The sequence below is a fragment of the Plasmodium reichenowi genome, chromosome 14 (genome assembly GCF_001601855.1).
Source record: "Plasmodium reichenowi strain SY57 chromosome 14, whole genome shotgun sequence".
Taxonomy (NCBI): Eukaryota; Apicomplexa; class Aconoidasida; order Haemosporida; family Plasmodiidae; genus Plasmodium; species Plasmodium reichenowi.
Genome location: NC_033659.1, coordinates 2,344,574 through 2,371,640, shown reverse-complemented (window position 1 = coordinate 2,371,640; position 27,067 = coordinate 2,344,574). Strand labels below are relative to the sequence as shown.

The window sequence follows — 27,067 nt, the reverse complement described above, 5'->3', positions numbered from 1 at the left end:
AAAAAAAAATAAAAAAAAAAAAAAAAAAATAAACACTATATTTTAAAAAATTAACTATAAAAAAAAAAAAAAAAAAAAAAAAAAAAAACATATTAATAACATTGGCTAATAGGGAACTTTCTTAAAAAATATATAAAATAAAGGAAATATATACATTATATATATATATATATTTATTTATTTATTTATTTATAACGTGTCCAAAATGATTTATTTATATTTTTTCCAAATTACTTAAAATATATATAGTATATTAGTAGTATGTTTTATTATTAACTAATTTTTTTAATATAGCATTAAAATTAATTTTATTTAAAACTCCTGTAACAATTTCCGGTTGTTCCTTTGAACATTTCCAAAAATTATATAAATTATAATATGATAAAAAGAAACATAAAACGCATAATAAAAACCAACATACTTGAAATGATATAAACATTTGTATAGTTTGAACTAGCCAAATAAAAACGTATATATATAAAGAAAACCAAAAAACATTTTTTTCATTACTATTTGTTGATTTATCTTCTAATGAATGAAAAATTACATTGTTAGAATAATCTTCACCTGAGTCTATCCACCATATCATTCTTACCAAAAATCTGGATAAATAAATAAATGTATATATATATATATATATATATATATATGTATATATATACATATTTGCAAAGGTATATATTTTTATATGTTCATTTTTACCTTCCTGTTATATTTTTAACTAAATAAAAGTCCAATGACACTAAAAAAAATGTAATTGCAAAGGTTATAATAAAATCGTATTCTTTTGACTTTTCATTTCTAAATAAAAAGGGGCCTAGGAAATAACTATAAAATTGAAAAATATATATATATATATATATATATATATATATACATAAAGGTATATAATTATATATGTTCCTTTTTATATTACATAAATATGGAGAAGAATTTAGGAAGAACATGAATCATACAAATATAAGGATGATTCATTTTTTGAATAAATTCATTCACGTATCTTGGAAGGTCATTTTCATTAAATGAAGAAAAATTAAAATTATTATTAACGTTCATCATATTATTCATAGTTCCATTTGATATATTTGATTTATTCATATCATCTTGTCCACTTTGGTATATGCCTGCGCTCATTTTTTGCAAACCTTTTTATAAGTCGAAACATACATAAAAAATAAATATATATCTAATAATAAATATATATATGTATATTTCTCTTATTTAGAATAATTTGCTTATATTATTAATTTTTTTTTTTTTTTCTTTTTTTTTTTTTGGCTTTTATACCTAAAATGTAAGAAGGTTTTTTATTTGTTATTAAACTAATTGGTTACATACATACATACATACTATGTTAGAAAAAAATATTTCATTTTTATAAAAAAAAAAAAAAAAAAAAAAAAAAAATAGGTAAATTTACGGGTACTAAAATGGAATATGAATTTATATATTATATTAAATAATTTTTTTTTTTTTTTACATAAGAATAAAATGACACGAGAATGCAGTATATATATAATATATACATGTAATAGTATATATATATATATATATATATATATTAAAGGAATATACGAGAAATGTTATCCGTATGTGTTTAATATTTTTTATTTCAAAAAAATTATAATATATATATATATATATATATATATATATATATATGTATATATTAATATTTATATATTTTTATTTATTATTTTATATTGTGATTTGTTTGCTGTTCTATATGATAAATCTTTAAATAAAATTAACATTAAACAGTTTCATTTAATATTATATATTTTTATTTTTTTCTATTTTTATTTATAGTATATTATATTTTTTTTAGGCTTGAAAATTGTAGAATTTTTTTCAGTTGTATCAAATGCTAAGTGAAAAGAGGCCTTATATAAAATAAGGCTTCTCTTACAAAAATAAAAAAATAAAATAAAATATTTATATATATATATAATATAATATGTATTTAATTTTTTTATGTATTTAATATTTTTATGTTTATAATTATTTAATTATTATTTTTTTATTTTATTTTATTTTATTTTATTTTTTTTATGGATTATGGAAGAGGATTTAAAATTCTTTAGTAACTATACTTACTCAGAAGAGACTGATAGAGAGTCTGAGAAGTCAAATACAGATGATGAAGAAATTGAAGAAGAAATAGATATATATTTAAATAACGTTAATGAATATAATATAAATAATATTAACACTTATCTTATACAATATCCTTTAAGACCTAAATATCGTCCCTATAATTTTACTAATAATATACAAAAGATATACAAATGTAATAATTATAATAAATTAAGGAATATAAAAAATAATGTACAAAGTAATGAGGAAAGTTATATATTTGAATATAAATTACATGAATCTATAAAAGAGGATTTCCACGAATCTAATACAATGTATAAAGATGAAAAGATAGATAGGAATATAAGTAGATTAATCAGTACTAGTGTTTTATGTGAATATATAACAAACTGTGTATGTATATTTAAATATAATGAAGTTACAATGAAAAAAGAAATTTTTATGATACCTTTAAAGCATATATATCAATTCAAGCCATGTTATGATAATATATTTTTGGATAGGATATTAGATGATTCTACTAAGGGAGAAAATAAACTTTCCCTTATAAACATGAACGGTATGTACAATATGAATAATATGAACAACTTGAATCCTAATAATGGTAATAATAATAATAATAATATTAATAACAGTTATTATTATAATAATGAAAGGGATAATGAAGAGAGCTCGGAGAATAATAAATGTCTAAATTTTAATAATAATAATAACAACAATAATAATAATAATAATAACAATAATAATAACAATAATAATAATAATAATAACAATAATAATAACAATAATAACAATAATAATAACAATAATAACAATTATTATAACAATAATTATAACAATAATAACAATTTGAATAACCTTAATAGTAATATCTGGAGTAGTATTGTTAATATATATGATCAGGAATCATATGAAGCCCAAGAATTAATATCACTTTTTACAACCATCAATTATGAACATGATAGTATAATACAAATAAGTGAAAATCAAAAAGAAATGGATATTGATCACGAGAAATGTAATTCATATGAGCACGATTCCTTTATCAAAAATAATATTAAAGAAATTAAATTTAATAATGATGCTTATTTATATTTAAATAATATGTGTAAGAATGCTAAAGAATATGAAGGTTACTCAAATTTAAATGATGGTAATAATATGAATGATGGTATTTATAATGACAGTTGTTCGAATAATATAAAAAGACATAATAATAGTTTGATAAATAGTGAGGAGGATATATTTATTAATATTAATATGATGTATTTCTTTTCTTTAAGTCTAGATGAGCAAATCATAAATTTGTTTCGTATAAAAAATGTTCAGAGTTTTCAAGAAATTAAGAAAATATTAAAATCAAATATAGAAGATGAGGTTTTATTAAATTGTGTTAAAAAATATTGTATAAATATTTTAGGATTGTGGGTTATTAAATCGAAATATTTATATAAATTTTTACGAGGTAAACAAGATAAAAAGGAAAATATAAAAGATAATAATATTATTGAAAATAATGCAAATGATAAAAATATAAGTAATATAGATAATAATAATAATAATAATATACAAAATGGTGGTAATATTGAGGAAAAATTCTCTTATGTTGATTATAAAATGAGGGTACGAGATTTATTATTAGTTATCATATATAAACAAGTCGAACCTATGCTATATAAGTTTATATATGATACGAGACATCAAATAATAAATAAGAAAAATAATAATATAAACAATAATATAAATAATAATAATAATAATAATAGTGTTGCTTATAATAGTTACGATAATCATAACAGTATTAGAAATATTGATACTATTGGTAGAAAAAAAATGAATTCTTCAACATCTATTATTATTGAAAATTTTGAAAAGGCTACAAATTTATCAAATAATGTTCTTGTTGAAATATTCACACCTTTATGTGAATATAAATATACTGGATATTTTTTTAAACATAAAATGGATGAATTGTTTTTATTAAATAATATAAATTTATGTTTATCATATAATGAAAAATGGAAAAATAAAATGATAAAAATTGCAAAAATTATTCAAATGTATAAAAATAGTAAAATTATTATTAATGATTATAAATTAGACATACGAACATTAGAAAAGTATATTACTGATATGTTAAATAATAATTGCTTTTCTTTTGATCATATTTATAATAATATAAAAAAAGAATCCAAAAATATACATATGGATTTACAAACATTTATTCAAGCTCTAAATAATATTGCTATTAATATAAATAATATGTGGTTTCTAAAAATAAAAAATAATAGTGATTTTAATAAGTGTAGAAATGCTGTTATTAATATTTTCCAAAATGAGCATAATATTGTTTTAACAAAAAATGAAATTATTAAAAAAGTAGAAACATATATTAAGTCACAATTAAATATACCAGATATTTATTTTAGAAATATATTAAAAGAATTCTGTATACAAAAAAATGGGAAATATTTTTTCAAGGGAAATGACCAATTTAATATGGACTAAAAAAAATAAAAATAAATAAAACAAAATAGAATAGAATAAATTAAAAATATATAGATAAATTAAAGTGTAAATATATTTATAAATTATTATTTATTTTGCAATTAAAATGATTAAAATTATGTACTTAATTTTATTTATAATTTAATTTTCCTTTTTTTCATTTTTTTTTTTTTTTTTTGTTAAAAAAATTTCTTCATTAGACATATGTACATATATATATATATATATATGTACTAAATTTTTTTTATATATAAATTAATAAAAAAAAAATTAATTTTTATATAATTCAACCTTTCCAGAGAAAAGAATAATTAAATATATATATATATATATATTATAGACTTTGATATATTATAAAAAAATTTTTTTTTTTTTTTTTTTTTTTTTTTTTTTTTTTTCTTTTAAATAAAATTTTTACAGTTATATTTAAAAAGATTTTCAAATATTTAATTATTATAATTTCTTTCAATATGAATAATTATATATAAGAAAATGTAATATTTTAAATAAAATAATAATATATATATTTATATATTATAATAATAATATTAATAATATTTTTTATTTATTAATATTTAATATTTAATATTTAATTTTTTAATTTTCTTCCGTGTCTTTGGTTTATTTTATTTTATTTTATTTTATTTATTATTATTATATACACATGTATGTGTATATATTTACACATTCTAAATAATCTTTAAAATAAGAGTGAGAGATTTTTTATACTTTTTATCTTTTTAAAAATTATATATGTAAAATAAATATTTTTTTTAATATTATTTTTATGTATATTATATATTTTTATATATTCATAAAAATAATTCTTACTCCTAATGCATGTTTATCTCATTATATATTTTTTTTTAAAGAGGAAATATAATTTAATATAACCTTATTTTATTAAAAAATTGGAAACTTATTTTAATTAAAATATAAGTCTGAAGCATTAAAATAAAAATATATTTTACAATTTTTTGATTTTTATACTTTAATGTTTAAAAAAAAAAAAAAAAAAAAAAATTAGTCTTTTTAAATTTGTTATATTTTATGTAAGATAATATATTCATAAAAAACATTGTTTATGTTTACTCTTTATATTTCTTAATATATATGAATATTTTTTTTTTATCCATTTATTGATTTTATATATAACATAAAATGTAACAATATAATATATATATATATATATATAATATATTTTGATGTACAAATATATTATATGTAGTATATCTTATATTTTTTATATAGAAAAAAGTGTTAAATTTTTTGAATATATATATATATATATATATATATTTATATATCATTCATGTATATATTATGTATGATATGAGTATTCTTTTGGAAAAAAAATATTAAAAAAAAATAAAGTAAAATGAAGTCTGTTCATTTCAATGGACATATATATGTATAATACTTTTTACACATATATATATTTTTATTTTTGCTTTAATATATGTATATATATATAAATACATATTTTCGTCTTTTTTTTTTTTTTTTTTAATTTATTTAATTTCATATATTTTATATTATTTATTAAAAATCTAAATAGAAAAAAAAAAAAATAAATAATTAAGAAATATACCTTGATGAAGTATATAATATATATATATATATTATATGCAAATTAGTATACACCTTTTTTTATTATATACATTATATATATATATTTTACATGGGATAATGACTAAATACACAAAATAACAGTTTTGATAATTACTGTTATTTAAAGATATAATTATATATACACTTTATAGAAAAGTCAATGGTTATATATATATATATATATATATAATTATATATTTATGTTATATTTATTTTGAAATATTTTTAAAAAAATCAACTTATAGGAATTATCTTATGTTATTATTATATATATATAAATATATATATATATATATATATACATAAATATATATATATATGTATATACGTTTAATGTGTTTTTTTTTCTCTCTCTCCTTTTATATATATAATATATATATAATGTAAAAATTATTATATATCTGATTGTATATAAAAATTTTCGCATTATATATAGTATATATAAAATATTAGATAGTAAATGTATATAATTCATTAATTGATGACTTTTGTATTTTTTTTTTTTTTAAATAAACTATTAATTTGGGGTATATTTCATAAATGTATAAGAATATATATATATATATATATATATATATATATATATATATAATATTTTTTTTATGTATTATCTTCATTTTTACATTATCATTTTATATTTTACTTTATTTTATATTTATTTCTTTTTTTGTATATGTATATTTGGTCCCTTATGTTTTTCTCTATAATATAATACTTAAAATTGTGATATTATGTATATTTATATTTATATTTATAGATAATTATTAATATAAATTAGTATTATATGTGCGTGTTATGTAAAATGGGCCATCTATTTTATAGGAGAAATTTTATAAAGGAAACATGAAATATACACATATGTATATATATACTTATATACATATATATATATATATATATATATATTTATATTTTTTTATATGTATAGGTACCATTTTTACATAGATTTATATATTTTCATTTATATAGATAAATATTTACACATTTAAATATATATAACGTACAAAAATATTTTTCAAAAGATTTATATATAATTTGTATACTATTTTTTTTGTTATTATTTTTTTTTTTTAAAATGCTTAAAACATACAATATAATTTGGAAAAAGGAAGAGGAAGATGATAGCTTAAATATAGAAAAACGAAATAAGCTTTTTCATGAGCATGTAAAAGAACAGAAGAAAGATATTTTATCACCATCTGAATTTGATTTGTTAGTAAATGATATAGAGGATTTATTAGAAGAACAACAAATTAACGAGACAGAAAAATTATATAAAGTATCTAAATCTCCAAATGAAAAATTTAATAAAAAATACAAATTAAGTATTACAGATTTATCAGCTCAATTATGGTGTGAACAGCAATTGGAATTAGTTTTAACGACAGGGAAAAGAAGAGAAACAGAAGCTATGCGTTTAGGTATCGAGAGACATGAAATATTAGAAAAAGCTGATCATTTAATTGTAAATGTAGAAGTGAATACAAGAGAAGAATCTTTAGGTTATCGTTTATTAAATAGTATAACATTATTAGGACAATTATTCCAAAGTAAAAAAGCTAGAGAAGTTTGGGTTTTTGGAATTATAAGAAATTATGTTTTAAGAGGTATTATTGATGAACTCAGAATTGAATATGATAATGTTACTAAAAAAGAATATCTTATTATATCCGATACCAAAACAAGAAAAGAAAAGAAAGAACCTTCTCTAGCACAAAAAAGAACTTCAGCTATACAAGTTCAAACATATTGTCTTATATTACAACAATTAAAAAATGGAAAAGCTGATTTTAAAAAACTTTTTGAAATTTATGAATGTGATCCCTTATTCGAATTTACTGCTGTTGATCTTGTTAAATATAAAAATTTAGAAAACTTATCTATCGAATTAAATAAATTATTTATGAAATTACCAAAAATTAAAGAAGAAATGGAAATTGTATATGAACATGAGGGAAAAGAATTTTCAAGAAATTTAATTCCATACTTTTATCACTCTACATTATATACTATAAATATATTACTTGATTATTGGGATGGTAAAAGATCTAGTGATGTTGTAGAAAATTCTGATAAGTGGAAATGCAAATTCTGTGATTTTGTAAAAAATTGTGTAAGATGTCCCCTAGATTACTAATTTTAGGGGAAAGCAAAAATATAATAAAATCAAGTATATATGTTATATATATATATATATATATATATATATATATATATAACTTCATATTATACTAATTTAGTATAAGCTCTTATTTTATTTTTCTTTTTATACATTACATATTATATATATGTACCATCCACCATATGTATATATACCATATATTAATAATTTCAATTTTTTTCATACCTAAAATTTTGTAAAGTATATATATATATATATATATATATATATATATTTATGTACATATATATGCATATGTGGTATATAACCAAGTATTTATAATTAACATATGTTTTTGTTTTATTTACAAAAAGAAAAATAAAAGAAATATAATAAATATCGAAAATATAATAAAAATTATCTTTTTCGACAAATATTTTTATTTTTATTATATTTTATTTTTTTTTTTTTCAAGTTTTTAAAAAAATTACTAAAAAAAATGTTTTAAAACAAATTGTCAAAAAAAATTATGCCTTTTATAAACATACATTTTAAGAAAAAAAGAAAGACTAAAATGTGCAATGAAACAAAAAAAAAAAAAAAAGAAAAGAAAAAAGAAATATACATTATATATATATATATATATATATTATATATTGATAAATATTCCATTTGACAAATGAAGGGTTTGATGTAATATATAAGCACAAAATAATTAATCTATTATATGATTAATATTAAGTTCTCATGTTGTGATTCGTTATCACTATAGACAAGCATACATATGTACTAATATCTTTATATCGAAGTGCTGCTATGACATGTGAACGTTGATCATTAAAAGTGTCTCCTTTTATGAATTTGCACTTTTTTTACGTTACTTATTTTAAGGTTTCTATTATTTCTCTTGTTACATATATTTTTGTACGAATTATATAAATCAGTTATTGCTCCCAATATTATATTTTTAAAATATTTGTCATTTAATTTTGTAAGGAAGTAATATGGAAGTATATTATATTCTATATAATTTTTAAAACACTGTATATGGAAATATGTAAAGTTTGTATAAGTATAATTTTTAGATGGGAAAAAAATATTGCTATGCTCCTTTTTTTTATTTTCATCATTATATATATAACTCATAATTATATCGTTAAAAGAATTTTTATTTTTTGATTTAGATCTATTTTGGTAAGTATTTTGAAATACTGCATTTTTTATATCATTTGTTATGTTATCATAATTTTTTACAAAATTATCTATTTCTTCATTTATATATCCTTCATCTTTTGTTGTGTTATTAATAAAATTATTTGTTGTCATATTTGCCTTACCTGTTATGTCACCCTTTTTAATTCTATGCAATATATCTAATGTATCATATGGGATACATAAATTTCTAAATAAATTATTATAATGATTCATGATATGATCTTTTTTTTTATTTTTTTTATTTATAATATTCATATGAAAATTACAATCCATATTAGATTCGATTATTGTATTTCCAAGGAAGCAATTATCATCTATAATTTTTTTGATATCAGTAAATATATTATTAATATTTATATTATCATATGGATTTATGTTATTTTCATTCTTTATATTATTATGGTTGGAGCATTCATTAATTTCGTTATTAACCATTTTGTTATTCAATAATTCTACCTGCGTTAAAGCATCATCAGACATTTCTTTATTATTTTCATGCAACAATTCATTTAATTCTTTATGTTTTTCATATAAACATTTATCCATAATATCATAACTATTATTATTATAAACATATTCATCACACATATAATCAATTCTTTTTATACTCATATCAATATCGTAATGTTTGTTTGTGTCCTCTTCTGTATCTTCCACATCATCATTTTCATATACATTTTTTAAATCCACACAAATAACATTCGTATAATAAAAATCATTATATTCATAGGAGTATTCGAAAGAAAAGTTTTCTTTACACAAAAAACAGGTGTCTATTTTATAATTATTTATATTAAATATAGATATCGTCTTAGAGTAATTATTATATATGTACTGAAATAATCGTGTATGTAATTCATTAAAATCGATATTATCCTTAAGCTCATTTATTATCATAAAATAATGTTTCCTTATATGAAAGAGTAATATATTTTTAAAAATATCTGTCTGTGAAAAATACTTTTGATTAAAAATATTTAGAAAGGAATATAATACATGATTGTTTTCGACACTTTCTTGTGTACATATAGAATTCTGCAAAGGGTAATTATTTGATTCTTTTTTATCATCATGATCATTTTTATCACTATTTTCTGTTTGATGATCCAGAGTATTTTCCTTTTGATAACTTAAGAAAACATTAATTGGACACAAACCTTTACTATTATAAAATTCATGAGTAGTACAAATATTCCACAAGTTGTTTTTGTTTATTATATTAATTTTTTTTTTATTTTTCCCTTTTAAATTATTATTCGCATTATTATTAATAATAAGATCATCTTGTATGTTATATGAATTAAGAGGAAAGGTATTACTAGGAGTCCTACCAGATAAGATATTTGTAAATATATTTGTCTTCTTTTGAATACCCATAAGATCCTTATCTATTTCATTAATTCGTTTAATAAAAAAATTATTTAAACTTCTTTTAGGTATCCATGAAGGAAATTTATAATTATATATATCTTTAATTTCTAGACATTTCATAATATTTCTATACATAGTTGGGCCATTAATATAATTTATTAAAACACTATTATCTTCAATTACTGTATAATAATTAGATAAGTAAACATCATATGTATTTTCATTTCCATAAATATAATCAAAGAAATTTATTTCATTACTACCTTTTTCCCTATCATTTAAAATATTTTTTTTATTTTTATTTTTATCTACTACCATATTAGGATTGATCATATTATGTATTGTTTCCTTATTATGAAAAAAATTATCTATATTATTATATGTTTTTTTAAAATTAAATAAGTTAGCTACATTATTATTATATGATAACATATTGTAAACATTATATTTTTCTTGTATATTTTTTGTATTATTATTAAAAAATGATTCTAGATTTCTATCCTTATTAAGATGCGTATGTATTTTCATATGAAGATAGGAATATAAACTATCATAATTTTTACTTTCTTCTTTTTTTTTGTCTTCTTTTTCATAATATATTTTTTCATTATCATTATGATAATTATCGTTATCTTTATTATCATCCAATATTTGTTGCTCTATATGAGAACCTTGGAAATTAAACGAAGCCATGTTTTTGGTTACTACATTATCATAAAAATCTTCAAATATGGAATAATTTTTACAAACAAAAACTTCTATAGGTAAATTTATGTGGTCTAAATAAAGAAATCTTTTTTTACTTTTCGTAAAAGAGGTTCTTTCAGAATTATTCAGATAAAATTGGCTTTTCTTGTAATGATTTTCTAAATGATTTAATTTGTCCATACTAGTCATAAATCTCAATCCACACGTGAAACATTGATAAACTTTTTCTTTATAATAATAATTATAAATATCATTTAACGAATATATATTCATTTTGATTTCATTAATGTTTGCAATATTTTCTAAATTTTTTTCTTCTTTTTCATTTTTTTTTTGTTCATTTTGTAATTGAATAAAAAAAGATATTAATAATAAAATATCATGTCTTGATAAATCATCAATATATAATATTTGATTGGATATGCAATTTAGGTATCTTCTACCAATATTTTTTTTCTTTTTTACATATTTATTATTATAAACATCATGTGCAACATTATATATATTTCCTTTTCCATATTTAATTACATCATTTTGTGTATTACCTTTAGCTATCTTGTGATAATTGAATAAGTTGTATATAAAATTGTCTATAAATATATTCTTATTATAAGTTATATTATTACAATTGATAGTACAAAATTTTTTATTGACATATAAAATATCATAATTATTATAATCTATATTAACATTATTAAATAAAAAATTATATATATTTTTTAATTCACAAATTTTTTCAGTATATTTTTCCATATCTTTAAAATGATCTATACATATATCATCTTCATCTAATTTTTGTTCTTTTAAAAGTTCAAAGTTTTCATATAAACTTTTCCTAGCTCGTTTCCTTTCATATACTCCACCTCCCCTATTTTCATCTTCATTAATATTATCATCATATAAATCGTTAATCATTTTTCTTTTTATTAACATGGGTAAAATAAAGTTACTGTATGGTATATTATTGATGCTGTTACTGCGACTCGTATAGTTTAAAAGTTTCTCTTCATCCATATTTTATAAAAAAAAAAAAAAAAAAAAATATATGTAGAAATAGAATAATGAAAGGGAAAATGCATATGTAATAATAAATAAAAATAATAAATAAATAAATATATATATATATATATATATATATATATATAGAATATATGAAATCCTTATAATCACGGAAATAAATTATAATATCAAGAAAATTCCTTATTCATATAACATTATACATACATCCATTTCATCATTATATAAATATTCTAAATTAGTTACTCCTAATTTGTTCTTTTATTTTATTTTATTTTATTTTGTTTTGTTTTATTTTGTTTTATTTTATTTAATTTCATTTTAATTTTTTTTTTTTTTTTTTTTTTTTTGAAAATGTAACTTTTCTGAAATGGATTATATAATTACTATATTTGAAATATCATTTTGTAATAATACTAAAATAAATAAAGAAATATATAATATATATATAAAATATTCTGAATTAAGAATACGAATCATTTTTTTATATATTTCTCAATAGAAAAAATATATTTTAAAAACATTAATTTTATATATAAATATATATATATAAAAATTTTTACCGATTAAACTTAATGAAATATATGATAAATCTAATTAGATACAATTATTATCAATGCATAAAAAAAAATATATATATATATATAATATATATATATATATATATATATATATATATAATATAATATATTCATATACTTTATAAATTATTTATTTTTTGTTTTTGAATTTAAAAAGAAAAAAAAAAAAGGAAAGAAGAAATACGAACATAATTTTTTAATATGAACTTACAAATGGAAGCACTAAATATGTGAACTCCTTAAAATGGATAAAAAAAAAAATATATATATAAATATATTATATTATATTATATAAATATATATATATATATTTATAAAATTGTAATATATAACAAAAAAAAAAAAAAAAAAAGAAGAAAAATAAATAAATAAATAAATAAAGAAAGAAAGAAAGAAAATAATAATTAAATAATATATGTTCTATATATATATATATATATATAATATATTCCAATAAGATTAAAAAAAAAAAATAAAAATAAGAAATATATTTATATAAATCTTTTATAAAAAAAATTTTATAATCCAGATTATATAAAATATAAAATTTATTTGTTCCTTTATTGTTCATTGATATTTTAAATGCTTATATTGTTATATCCTCAATTATGAATAGAATATTAAATTTCATAACTGAGTTAATCATATATCCAACATATATTCATATAAGTGAACACACCATATTAATTTAACCTTTTTATTGTTCCTGTAGGGAAATGGAAAAAAAAAAAAAAAAAAAAAAAAATATATTTTTATCATATTTATTTATAATATTGACGTTGTAGTTATAAATTTATTAAAATAGGAAAAAGTTTAAATAAGAAAAAAAGAATATACATATGTTTTATTCTTAATATTTTATATAAGTGTATTTTTATGTTAATTTTAATATTTTACCGTTGCGTAATATAACATACTCTTCCCTGTTGGGTAGTATTTCTTTTCTTTTTCCATCACAAAATAATATTTGTATATGACCATCAGTATATTTACAATCTACTTGTCCACTTGGAAATCTGAAGAAAATTAGAAGAAAAAGAAAAATACATACATATTATATATATATATATATATATATATATATATATATATATATGTACATATATGTAATGAAAAAAATAATCTCTAATGATGTTTTTTTATTATTATTTTTTTTCTTATTTACTTGTTTAGTTGACATTTATTTGGTATGTTCACCTGATATATTCCTTTATTAACAAATCGAAATAACTAAAAAGCACACATATTATTATAAAAATGTATGATATATAGCAAGACGAATATGGTTACATATATATACATAAATATATATATGTGCTCATTTAAATTTTTATTTTTTTATTTTTTCTTAAATTTTACCATGTACGAATTGGGAAAGTGTGCCTTGTAATCCTTGGTAGGGTACAGATATATTGTTATATTACTTGGATGCATAATTTTTTTATTTCTATTTTTCTCAATTAATTTTAACCCATCATCAAATAAAGTTTCCACCTTTCCATCAATAAATGCTTGTCTATATTTTATTTTTTTGGATGAGGAAAAAATAGATTCTATAACATTTTCACATTGATTGAATAATTCGTCGAAATCAAAGTTTATTACAAAATTCCAGTCCTTACCAAAAGGTTTTAAAATATTGTCATTACCTATATTATTATTTCTATTATAACTATCCGTATTATTTGTTTTTTTTTTGGATAATACTTTATTATTTATAATATCATCCTTTCCTTTTTGATTACTAGTAGAATAATTTCTATGTGGCTTGTACGAAGTTTCATCATGCTCATTTGTATTAAGATCACTCATATATATTTCATTTGTATTATTAACCAAAGACGGTTTCATTATTTTATTATTATTATTATTGTTATTGTTATTGTTATCATTTAATGTACTACCTTTGTTTTTCTTTTTATACATATTTTCATATATAATATCATCCCCCTCTTTATTTGATGTTCTTTTATCATATTTTATATTTGATTTATTATTTGCATATTTTATATCATCATTAAATGAAATTCCATCCTTATTCTTTTTACAGCTCTCATAAAAAAATACTTCTTTGTCATTCAAATTAATTTCGTTTGTAGTAGTTAGTAAACTACACGTATCATCATTTTCATGATTAGACATTTTATCTTCTAGGTATTTTTTTTTATTTTTAATTATTGATCTCATTCTCTTTAAATTTTTATTTATATATTCTTCATCAATTTTATTATTATCTGAATTTTTATAACTATCTTTATCTTTTTTGTTTTGAATAAATAATTTATCCAGTGTAAATTTATTTTTGTTATTTTTCAAGTTCATATTATTATTATTATTATTACTTTTTATTTTTATATTGTTTTTTATTTTGTAGTCATTATCTATCAATTTGTTGTTATAAATTCCATCATCTGTGTTAGTAGAACTATTGTATATAATTTCTAAATCTTTATGTATATTATTCTTTTTATGATTAATAATTTTTTTTATTTCATCACAATTATCTGAAGAGTCCAACAAGCTTTTGTCTATATCAAATTTATTAATTTTTTTTGTATCATGTGATTTATTTTTAGCATAATTGTGATTATCCATAATATCGCTATTGTCTATACTACTATTATTATTATGATTATTATTATTATTATTATTATTATTATTATTATTATGATTATTATTATTATTATATATTTCTTCTTGAATGGAAGATTCAGATGATGTATTTAGAAAATTTTTACTTTTATACTTTTGGTTTTTTTTTTTATTAACAGTTGTAGCTAATTTCATAATAGTATTTTGTTGATATACTTCTAATTTATTTCTATATTCATTTGATATTTTTAATTCAGTTTTAAGTTTTTCATTTTCAATTTTTAAATTGTCTATTTTTTTTTTTAATTTCTCTACAAGAATTCTATGTTCTTTTTTTTCTTTTTCTAAATTTTCTTCTAATTCTTTTATTCTATTTTTGAACATTGCTATTTCGTTTGTTAATTTTCTTTTATGCATTATAATATTTCTTTGTTTCTCTACTTCTCCTTCGATTCTTTTTTTTTCTTTATTCCATTTTTTTTTTTCTTCTTCAATAGTTTTCATCATTTTTTTTTTCTCTTGTTCCATGTTATTTTTCATTTCTTCTCTTTCTAATTCCATTTCTGCACTTTTAGCTATTAATTCATATTCTAGCTTTTTAACCTTATCTTGTTCTTTTTCGAGTTTATTTATTTGATTATTTAATTCATTTCCTAGTTCCTTTAGGTTATCACTTTGGTTCGTTTGGTTTATAAATTTTGTCGATATAATTTTTTCTTTCTTATTAATATTAATATTATGATTATTAATATTTTGTGATGTTTCCTTTTTAGTTTGTTTCTTCTTTTTCTCCCCTATAACATTCATGTTGTTCCTGTCAATATTGTTATTATTATTATTATTATTATGATTATTATTATTGTTGTTGTTTATTTTTGAACCCTTATCTTTCAAAATTGAGGATTTATTATATTTTTCATTCTGATAAGTTAATCGTTTCTTGTCATTGTTGTTTTCTCTTTTTATATTTTCGTCCCAAGGTTCTTCATCATTTAGATCTACACAAATATCAATACTATTTTCCCTTGTTTTACTCTCTTCATCATTTACTTCTTTTTCTAATGCACATTTTGTTTTGTTTTTTTCGCTAGTATTATATATATCACTTTCAGTATAATTATTTATTTTATTTTTGTCATTCATTATTAATTCCTTTTCAAGTTTTTCTATATGTTCTCTAGGGTAACATTCTTCATTATGCCTATTTATATTTATATCATTATTTTTAGTATTATTTATGTCGCTTCGTGTGTCTGTCTTTTCAGTATTATGTTCTTTGTTTATCTGTTTGTCAAATTGTTTATAATTATTGTTATATTCCATTGAACCATCTTGTAAATTATCTTCATCAAACATACGCTTGATCTCCTTATCTACATAAGAATTATCAGAACTATAATTCATATTAGAATAATCATTATCTAAACAGGTAGTAATAATATCACTTTTAATATTGGTGTCTTTATCATTCCTTTCATGACACATATCTCTATAGGATGATGAACTATTATGCAATCTACAATTATAATTATCATATATACAAGATGTATTATCCTTCATATTATTATTACTATAATTTATATGATTGGAACTATTCGTTCCATTATCTATAGTGCTATCATTATTATTAATACTATTATTATATTTTAAATTATTTTTATTTGAAATTATATGATTTGAATTAATACTATCAGATATATTATAATTTGATATATTATTTGATATGATATTAGATAGATTATTCGATATCATATTTGAAATAATATTAGATAAATTATTGGATATATCATTTGACATATCATAATTTGATACGATATTTTTTATATCCTTATCACTATAACTTGTACAAGTATTATTATAAAAACTATAATCCATAAAATTTTTATTTTTATCTTCTTGTAACCTTTCACTAATAATGCTCATGACATCATCATTTTGTAAACTTACGTTTTCATCTTTTAAATTATATCTTTCGAAATTGTTTACATTCATCATATCGGTTTTATTTTCCATTGTATTATCATAATTTTTTTGTTCTTTCTGTAAAATATGAGAAAATGAATTGTTTGAATAATTTTCATATTCTTCGTTTTTTTCATATATATGACACTTCTCGAAAATATCATTCATATTATTATTATTATTATTATTATTATTATTATTATTATTATTATCATTATTATTATTATCATTATTATTATCATTATTATTATCATTATTATAATTGTTACTACATGGACTGAAATCATTTTTATCCTTTCTCCTATTGTTATAAGGATTGCTATCATTTAAATCATCTAATAAATTTAAATCCGATTCGTTCCTATTAAAGACACTTAACGAATCATCCTTCTCATCATGATTTCTTTCTATATTATTACTATACATATTTAAATTATTGAAAAAAGAATCAGAATTTTCATTTTTTTTATTAGAATAATTTTCATTATATGAATAATCCACATAGTTTTTTTCCTTTTCATTTTGAGAATTTTCTAATTCTTCATATATATCTTTAAACAAAGTAATTTCATCATGACTTTTTCTGTTTTCATCTACTTCATCTTTCTTTTCTTCATATAACTTGTTTGTATCATTCTTTTTATTTTCTTCATTAAAATGATGAGTCCATTTACTTTCATCAAAATCATTTTCATATTCATTTTTATTAGAACCTTCAACGTTTTCCTCAGAAAGATCCATATTTCCGTCGATATCTAATACCAAATGACTACTATTATTATCATTATTTACTATATGCTCCTTTTTCATATCATTATTATCATCATTAGTTATTACTTTTTCTATTATATCATTATTATCCCCTTGCACATTTTCCGAGTTGTTTGAATATATTTCCTTTGCTGCACAAAAGAAATTGTTTTGCTCAAATTCTTCTTTGTACATTTTTTTTTTTATTGTTTGTTCTAAACTTTGGCTTGATTCCAATTCGGCAAAAGTATCGGGTGACCAATTTTCTTCATACGCATCATAATAATCATCAAATTCGTCTTTAATTTTTTTCATTATTATATCAAACCATTTATTAAAAATTAAAAAAATGAAAAATTTAAATGACAAATATTATGTTCAGCTTCATGTATCAACACATATATTAATTCAATTATTATTAATATTATTAATATTATTTCTTTGTGTATAAGAAATATTATATTTTTATATATAAATTCGTTCCTCTCTAAAATAATCAATAATTATATATATATATATAATATATATATGTATAATATATTTATTTATTTATTTATTATTTTTGCTAATGATATAAAGTTTGAAATTGAAAATAAATCAATATCAGTTATTTCTAACTATTAATAATACAAAATAATATTTCCATATGAATTTTAAGTATGTTATTATTTTAATAAAAATAATATTTTTTGTCTTTTTCTATTTTATATCATCCTTTGATGAAATACTTTATAAAAGCAATACTTTATCTTAGTAATATGTTACCAAAAAATTTAAATTAAAAAATTATAATAAATGTAAACTAAAACATATATTATTAAATAAATTTAAGAAATAACTTTTAAAAAAAAGTACACATTTAGAAATTTACGTATATATATTAAGAATATGATATTTTTTTATTCCCTCTTAAGAAAAAAAAAAAAAAAATAAATAAATAAATAAATAAATAAATAAATAAAATAAATAATTTAAATTGTTCTCTAATAGTAAGTTATCACAATTTTTTTTTAGATTTAAAAAAAAAAATAAATAAAAACAAAATTTAGTTATAAATACAAAAATGAGAACGTAATGAAATATATATATATTATATATATATATATATATATATATATATATATTATATGCGTATATGTAAAAAATAATGTGTGAAACAATTAAAAAATATTAAGTATTCGGAATAATACTCTCATTTTAAATGCACAAAAAATTAATACATTATATATTAAGAAATAAAGAGCTAATACAAGCTATGTTGTCAGTAGGTTTTCTTATATATATAGTTCATTTTTATACAAAAAAAAACAAAAAAAAAATAAAAATAAAAAATAATAAAAATAAAAAAAATAAAAAAAATAAAAAAAATAAAAAAAATAAAAAAAATTTATATAAATAAATATATATACATATATATATTTATTTTATGTATATTCTTATTTTTAATATATAAAAATTTATATTCCCCAATATTTTTTAGAGTCAAAATTTAGGAATAACTCATGAACGTTGTTAAATATAAAGAAAAACCCTAAATTGTTATATATATATATATTAAGTTTTTTTCCCCTTTTTATTATATTTTACAAATGAATAATTTAAATTATACATAGATTTATTAATTAAATTTTAATATTTTTAATTATTTTGTATTGACCTCGGAATCATACTTATGTGAAATTTTAATTAAAATTTATCATATATCCATGTATATAATAATATATGGTTTAATTTTACATATTCATTTCATTTATTTTATTTTGAATTCTATAGAAGAATTGAAAAAAAATATATATTCTTAATAAAATAGTATATCAAATTATCTATTGTTCATAACATATTTTAAGAAAAGCATAATAAAAATAAATTTATTATATATTTCTATATGTATATATTAGTTTCCTTTATTCGTGAAATTTTTAATTTAATAATTATCAACCATTTTATTAAAAATGGCAATTTTAATTAAAGACAATGTTCCAGCCCTTGTTGATTTATCCGTTCCAGATTTTATTAAATTAGGGATACATGGAGTATATACAACAATGAAAACAGTGATGTCTCCAGAGTATATCTTTAACTTTAGTCTTCATATGAATAATTTACATAAATATTGTACGAACTATTTGAAGGTGCAAGAAAATGATACGAACAGAGAACGTATATCGAAAATTTTAAAAGATTTAACAGTTGAAGATATATATAAAAATAGTAGTAAAAATATAAAAACAGGTTTTCAATATTTAAATAATTTACAAAATGATTTAAAAAAAAAACATTTCAGCGATAATTCCAATTACATGGTTATGATTACATTAACCTGGGATATGAACAGTACTGTCGATACATTAGAAAAATATTATTCTATTTTATGTTACATAAAATGTTTACCAAAACATCAAGATCATGTTCAAATTGATATGATGTGTGGAGAGAGAAAAACTCCTAATATAAAATATGCAGATGTATTCCAAGTACGAGATAAATTCTTAAAACTTAAAAATGAAAATAGCCATGAAGTAGTTTTATTCAATGAAAGCAATCAAATAACTGAAGGTTTATCATGCAATTTTTTTTGTTTTCTTAATGATACCTTGTATACAGCAAAAGACGAACTAGTTCTTAAAGGAACTATAAGAGAACAAATAATAAATTTATGTGAAAGGGAAAATATAAAACTAAAAAAAGATTTTATTGATATTAAAGATATTCACAAATTCGAATTTTCATTTATATGTTCAACAACTAGGAATATTTTACCCATACGAAAAATTATTCTCTTTACAGAAAATAAAAAAGAACCATATGAAATGAATGTTAATCATCCCATTTTATTAAAATTACAGGACAAATTAAATCAAGATATTGAAAACAAAAAGGAGAAATACGAAACGTATATATAAAATTTATATATGTATATGTATTGGTTTGGGTATTTATATATATTTATATTTATTTATTTTATTTAAATTTTTTCATATTATTTCCAATTTTTGAAATACAAAGTTTTTATAATCTGAAAATATAAAAAATTTATTATCCTTCTTTATCCTTGGATATTTTCTTTCTTTTTTTTTTATTTGCCATTTTTTTGAAAAACATTTATGTCTTTTAATTCATATCATTGTTTATTATAATTTATTTTTTATTTTATAACATTTATTATTTTTTTTTAATTTTGAATTTATTAAATATTTTTGAACATGCAGGTAAAAAATAAATAAAACATAAAATAAAAAATAAAAAAAAAATAAAACGAAAAGCCAATTTTATTAATACACAAATATTTGCATTTTGAATAATTATAAAATCAAATGTATTTTTAATTACCTAAGGAAATATTTATATATATATATATATATATATATATATATATTTTTATATAATATTATGTATATTTCCTAGTTTATTATTTTATTTTTTTATTTGTTTTTTTTTTATTTAATTTTCATACTTGGTGTAAAAATTTTCTTCGCTTTAATGTTTGTTACCAATATATAAAACTTATAAAAATTTAACGTTATAAAATTTTTACAAACAATTTTAATTAGTATATATATATATATATATATATATATATTATTATTATTATTTTACACAATTCATGCTATTAATCTTATTCATATTTATAATTCTTTTTCTTTTTAATATAATATATTTATATGTGTGTAATATACTCACTTTACGTAAATGCTTGTTTAAATTTTTCTCCATATATATTTGAAAATGCATAACAGGCAGAAATAAAATAAATTTATATATGTGTATATTGAATAAATGATATGACTAAAAATTAACAAATAGTAATTACGCATAATTGACATTGTTATAATTAACATTATAAGTATTTTTAATAGTATTATATATATATATATATATATGTATATATGTATGTGTGATTTTATAAATATGATTGGCAAAAAGTTACTTAAGAGTTTTAAAAAAAAAAGCTCATTAATATTTTTCTGTATAACATTGCTATACCTTTTTTACACATACGTGTCTTTGTTTTTGTTTATATTCAACAACGCTTTATTTTATTTGTTTGTTAATATATTATTGTTTTATGTATGTTTCCATTTTGTTGTAAGAGCTTTAACGTACCCTGGAAGTCTGTTCATTTATCAAAACAAGGTAAACATATATAATATATTTAAATTGTATATGTATATTATAACAAATATATATATATATATATATATATATATATATATATATATATATATTTTTCGTGTAATATGAATTTATTAAGGTTGTACGATATTTAATCCATCTTAATAATCATTATATATTTATTACTTTCATTTTTCCTACACAAAACATTTTTGTTATTACAGACCAACTATGACAACAGAATTGAATTTTCCAAATTTTATTTAAGAGAGACATCTAAATTATCATCTGTTTTAAATGACATTCGCAGAATTGTTAAAGAGAAGATACGAAATGAGAAAAAAGATAAGGAGAATATATATAAAATAAAATTAGAACAATTGTTTTCCTGTAATAATAAGGAAAACTACTACAACTTTTTTAGTAGTTTATATATATTGTATACTTTATATGTAACTTATTTTTTATATTTAAATTTAGAAGAAAATGTGGATTTGAATGAAGAGCAATTAATTTTTTATTATTATTTGAAGTATTTTATGATAAAAATTAATGAAATCAATATACATGTTAATAAGGATGATATTATATGTCCTGATACATTTACTAAAATTAATATAGGAAAAGATTTTAATGAAAATGTTAATGAATTTATAAAAAGCAAGGGAGATATATACCAAAAGGAACCTTCCGAGATATTAAAAAATGAATGTATACAGAATTATATAAAAAAATTAAGTGGCATAATTAATTCTATAATTAATTATGTGAACAAAGACATTTTAAATGTGTATAATTATACATACTTAGACGAAAATAAAAAGTTACGAAATACAAATAGTCAAAATATTAAAATTTGTAATAAAATTAATATAAAAAATAAAACATGTGAAGACCTAAACCCTGATCAATCTTATCATTGTAATAAGAAAAATGAATCAAATGTTAATGAAAAATCAAAAATTATGGATAGAGATAACAATAAGGATAATTTTAAAAGTATAGATAATTTAGCATCCAATAAGAATATGTGTGCATATTCCGAAATAAATATTTTAACTTTATTTTATCATGAGAATTATGAAAAATCCATTAGTCATGCAAATTATAATGATTTTTATATTTTAATAGAAGGTGATAAATTTTTAAATTTGTTAGATAAATTAATACATCTTATAAATATATTAGGAGACATTTTTAGAAAAAATAGTTTAAAAGACAAAATGAATATAAGTAATATTCAGTCTTTTATAAAAAATCAAATAGTTGGTACATTAGATTTATTTAAATATGAAATGATTTATAAATATTACGCAAAACAAGAATATTTATATATAAACCGAAATAAATTAGATTGTATGTTTATACCTTGTAAACAGTTCTTAAATAACAAGATGGAAAAATATTATAAAAATTTGAGAACAAACCCTGATCATTTATTTCATTTAGACATGTCTAATGATAATCATAATAATAAATATGATATTTTCTTTAAAGCTTTTAATAATCAATTTTATAATTATATTTATCATGAAGATTATTTACGTGATATTCCTATTGTGTTATATTTTAATCCTAATGGAGCATATTATGAATTAAATGCTTGTTATGGTGGAATCTTACAGTTTTATTTAGAAAATAATATAAATGTATTTGTATATAATTATCGTGGGTATGGTAAATCATGTGGATATCCCAACTTTAATAGAAATAATATGGATGCCTTAAAAATTGCTGAATATCTTTTATCAAAAGACGTGAAATATTTAGGTTTACATGGAACATCTATAGGAGGTCCATTGTGTTCTTATGTATCTTATCATTTAAGTAATTTTAATAAAAAGTCTAATCACACCTATGAAATGATAGATAAGATATATAACAATGAAATACATATTCGACGAATTAAAAAGGAAATATATAAATTGATCTTATACATGAATAGGAAAAAAAAGAAATTAATAGACCATTTGCTAGTACCCATAAAATATATATTGTGGCTATTATTACAATTTCTTACTTTATGTAAATTAAAAATATGTAATTATAGAATGAAAAAAATATGGAACATTAATCATATACAAAATAAAAAGTTATTAAATAATAGAGATATAAATTATAATAATGCTCAAGAAGAAAAATCAAAAATCTCGTTTGTATGTATTGATAGATCATTTTATAATTTTGAACAAGTAGCTAGATATATGATTGGTGAGTATGCATATAACATATTAAAATTTACATCCTACAAATTAGATATTACAAAATATTATATAAATTCAAATGTACCAAAAATTTTAATATATGATAATTATGATGAAATAATTCACTATATGTCTAATTCAATAACTGGAGTATCCAAAGAAATATCCAAGATGTATAAAAATGGAAACTTATATATGGACACAAGTAGAAGGAAATCAAACGAAAAAGAAAATCTAAATCAGGAATATCTAAACCACGATCAAATTATGAATAAAAATTTGTTACCTTTATTAACAGATGATGAAAAAAGAGGGTTTTATATGAATAGGGAAAGGATAGAAAATATGGACAAGTCAATTGATCAAAGGTTAAATAATGATAATAATAAAAATGGAAATAACGACAGCGTTCATAATAATAATAATAATAATGATGATGATGATGGTTTCCATATGAATAGCGATTTACCTGCTTTTGCTGATACTCTAATTATAGATGAATATGTAGATAATTATTGGTCAGAAAATAAACTGAAAAATATTGATTTTCGCCTGTTTCTTCAAAGTTGGAAAATATTAAATGATTGCATTTCTTTCCTAAATAAATGCTCTACAACAAATAATTCTTTTATTTCGATTGGTTTGGAGACATATAAATCCATTATGTCATTGTATAATTCAAAGGAAGATAAATTAGAAGAACAAACACATAATGCTATTTATTGTATATATAATGATAATGTGAGTTTTATGGACACATTTAAAAAAGTAAGTTCTAATTATGATGATTATATAATGGAATATATGAATAATAATCTTTTTAAAAAAACATGTATATATGATATGTTAAAAGAAAATAAAGAGTTTACCTATGAAATGGAATTATTAAATAAAATTTTAAGAGACGTATATATGTCGAAAAGAAAAGATATTGAAAAGGTCCATTTTACATATAGTGGATTTTTTTTAAAAAATGATTATTTATATGATCATATAAATAAAGATAATCGAAATAATGATAAGAAATCACTATTTCGTATCGAAGATATAGATGTTATAAAATTCCTTGATGAATTTAGTGATTCCTTATATCAAACTGTGGATTCCATAAAATATAATTTAAATTCATGTGGACAATTATTTAATGAAATAAATAATATTCCACAAAAGGAGCAAATTGATTTTTTAAAAGCTTTTATATTTAAAATGAAAGTATATGGTTCCTATCCATCCCAATGTTTTACATTATCTAAAGAAGTTGAATTTACTAATAGATTATATGAAATTCCATTTTTATTATCACAATATTGTGATGTTCATAGAAATATGAAGGAAAGGATAAATGAAGATATGCCTAATAATAAAATGGATGATGAAGAAGATAAAAAACCATGGAATAATGATAAAGAAGCTGACAAGAAGATTATAAGTTCATCTAAAAATTTATTTACAAAAATAAAGTCACACCCTGGTATTGATTTATCTTCTAACATAGATAATGATGAACTCTTCACAACATCCTTTAATAATAACAATGAAGGGAAAAAAGCGAAAAAAATTAAAGGTAAGGGTAATATACAATTTGAAATAGCTAGTACAGATGAATGTTGTTTAAATGAGAATATTATATCTATTCCATATTTTAAAATAAAAAAATGCTTATTCTTACATGATTTAATTATATGTATGGATTATTATAAAAAAGAGACGAATAAAAATAAGTATGATATATTTTACAAATTTGACGATAATACATATATTATAGATATTAAACAAATGGTAGCTTTTTTTAAAACATATAAGGATGACATAACAAGACAATCAAATTATTTTCTTAGTATATTTTCAAGAGATATTGGAATAGATATAAATGATTTTAAATTTTCAGGAGAGTTAGAAAAATATGTAAGTTGGATGAGATTAAATAATCGTATGAATATATGCAAGATATATTTTACTTTAAAAAATGAAATAAAAAAAATGAAAAAATATTCAGAAAAGTTACATTCCGAATATAGTACCATTAGCCAAGATACTAATATACATTTTATAATTTTTCTTATATATCGTATATTAATATTTAAAAAACTCTTCACACACACATATATAATATATACCTTTATACAACGATTGAATAATTCTTTAGATATAAATCATGATGAGGATGATAAGAATATAGATATAAAATCTCTCTTACCAATATCGTACTTTAGGATATATTATAAGGATAATTATAA

At 18.4% G+C, this 27,067-nt stretch overlaps 7 protein-coding genes across 7 annotated transcripts in view; 4 read left to right on the top strand and 3 right to left on the bottom strand.

Moving 5' to 3' along the window:
• Nucleotides 1–253: 253 nt before the first annotated feature.
• PRSY57_1458200 (conserved protein, unknown function) lies at nucleotides 254–1,134 on the bottom strand (the record flags this gene model as incomplete). Its single annotated transcript, XM_012910178.1, has 3 exons — nucleotides 254–602; nucleotides 703–828; nucleotides 917–1,134. The coding sequence occupies 3 exons, from the start codon at nucleotides 1,132–1,134 to the stop codon at nucleotides 254–256; spliced, it is 693 nt and encodes a 230-aa protein (XP_012765632.1).
• A 924-nt stretch (nucleotides 1,135–2,058) lies between these two features.
• Nucleotides 2,059–4,605, top strand: PRSY57_1458100 (hypothetical protein; the record flags this gene model as incomplete). Its single annotated transcript, XM_012910177.2, has 1 exon — nucleotides 2,059–4,605. The coding sequence occupies one exon, from the start codon at nucleotides 2,059–2,061 to the stop codon at nucleotides 4,603–4,605; it is 2,547 nt and encodes an 848-aa protein (XP_012765631.2).
• A 2,686-nt stretch (nucleotides 4,606–7,291) lies between these two features.
• Nucleotides 7,292–8,353, top strand: PRSY57_1458000 (exonuclease V, mitochondrial, putative; the record flags this gene model as incomplete). The annotated part of the gene is made up of 1 exon (XM_012910176.2): nucleotides 7,292–8,353. The coding sequence occupies one exon, from the start codon at nucleotides 7,292–7,294 to the stop codon at nucleotides 8,351–8,353; it is 1,062 nt and encodes a 353-aa protein (XP_012765630.2).
• An 801-nt stretch (nucleotides 8,354–9,154) lies between these two features.
• PRSY57_1457900 (hypothetical protein) lies at nucleotides 9,155–12,625 on the bottom strand (the record flags this gene model as incomplete). Its single annotated transcript, XM_012910175.2, has 1 exon — nucleotides 9,155–12,625. One exon carries the CDS (start codon nucleotides 12,623–12,625, stop codon nucleotides 9,155–9,157), a length of 3,471 nt encoding a protein of 1,156 aa, XP_012765629.2.
• Nucleotides 12,626–13,892: 1,267 nt separating this feature from the next.
• On the bottom strand, nucleotides 13,893–18,828 carry PRSY57_1457800 (spindle assembly abnormal protein 4, putative; the record flags this gene model as incomplete). The annotated part of the gene is made up of 4 exons (XM_012910174.2): nucleotides 13,893–13,915; nucleotides 14,107–14,225; nucleotides 14,375–14,439; nucleotides 14,569–18,828. 4 exons carry the CDS (start codon nucleotides 18,826–18,828, stop codon nucleotides 13,893–13,895), a joined length of 4,467 nt encoding a protein of 1,488 aa, XP_012765628.2.
• A 1,637-nt stretch (nucleotides 18,829–20,465) lies between these two features.
• Nucleotides 20,466–21,416, top strand: PRSY57_1457700 (aminodeoxychorismate lyase, putative; the record flags this gene model as incomplete). The annotated part of the gene is made up of 1 exon (XM_012910173.2): nucleotides 20,466–21,416. The coding sequence occupies one exon, from the start codon at nucleotides 20,466–20,468 to the stop codon at nucleotides 21,414–21,416; it is 951 nt and encodes a 316-aa protein (XP_012765627.2).
• A 976-nt stretch (nucleotides 21,417–22,392) lies between these two features.
• The window catches only part of PRSY57_1457600 (hypothetical protein), a gene marked incomplete at both ends in the record, with an annotated part of 5,112 nt that continues 437 nt past the window's right edge, over nucleotides 22,393–27,067 (top strand). The window contains 2 exons of the mRNA XM_012910172.2: nucleotides 22,393–22,647; nucleotides 22,851–27,067. The exon at nucleotides 22,851–27,067 is cut by the window's right edge and continues 15 nt beyond it. Of these exons, the coding sequence (XP_012765626.2) occupies nucleotides 22,393–22,647; nucleotides 22,851–27,067 (4,472 nt within the window). The remainder of the gene's footprint in view (nucleotides 22,648–22,850) is intronic.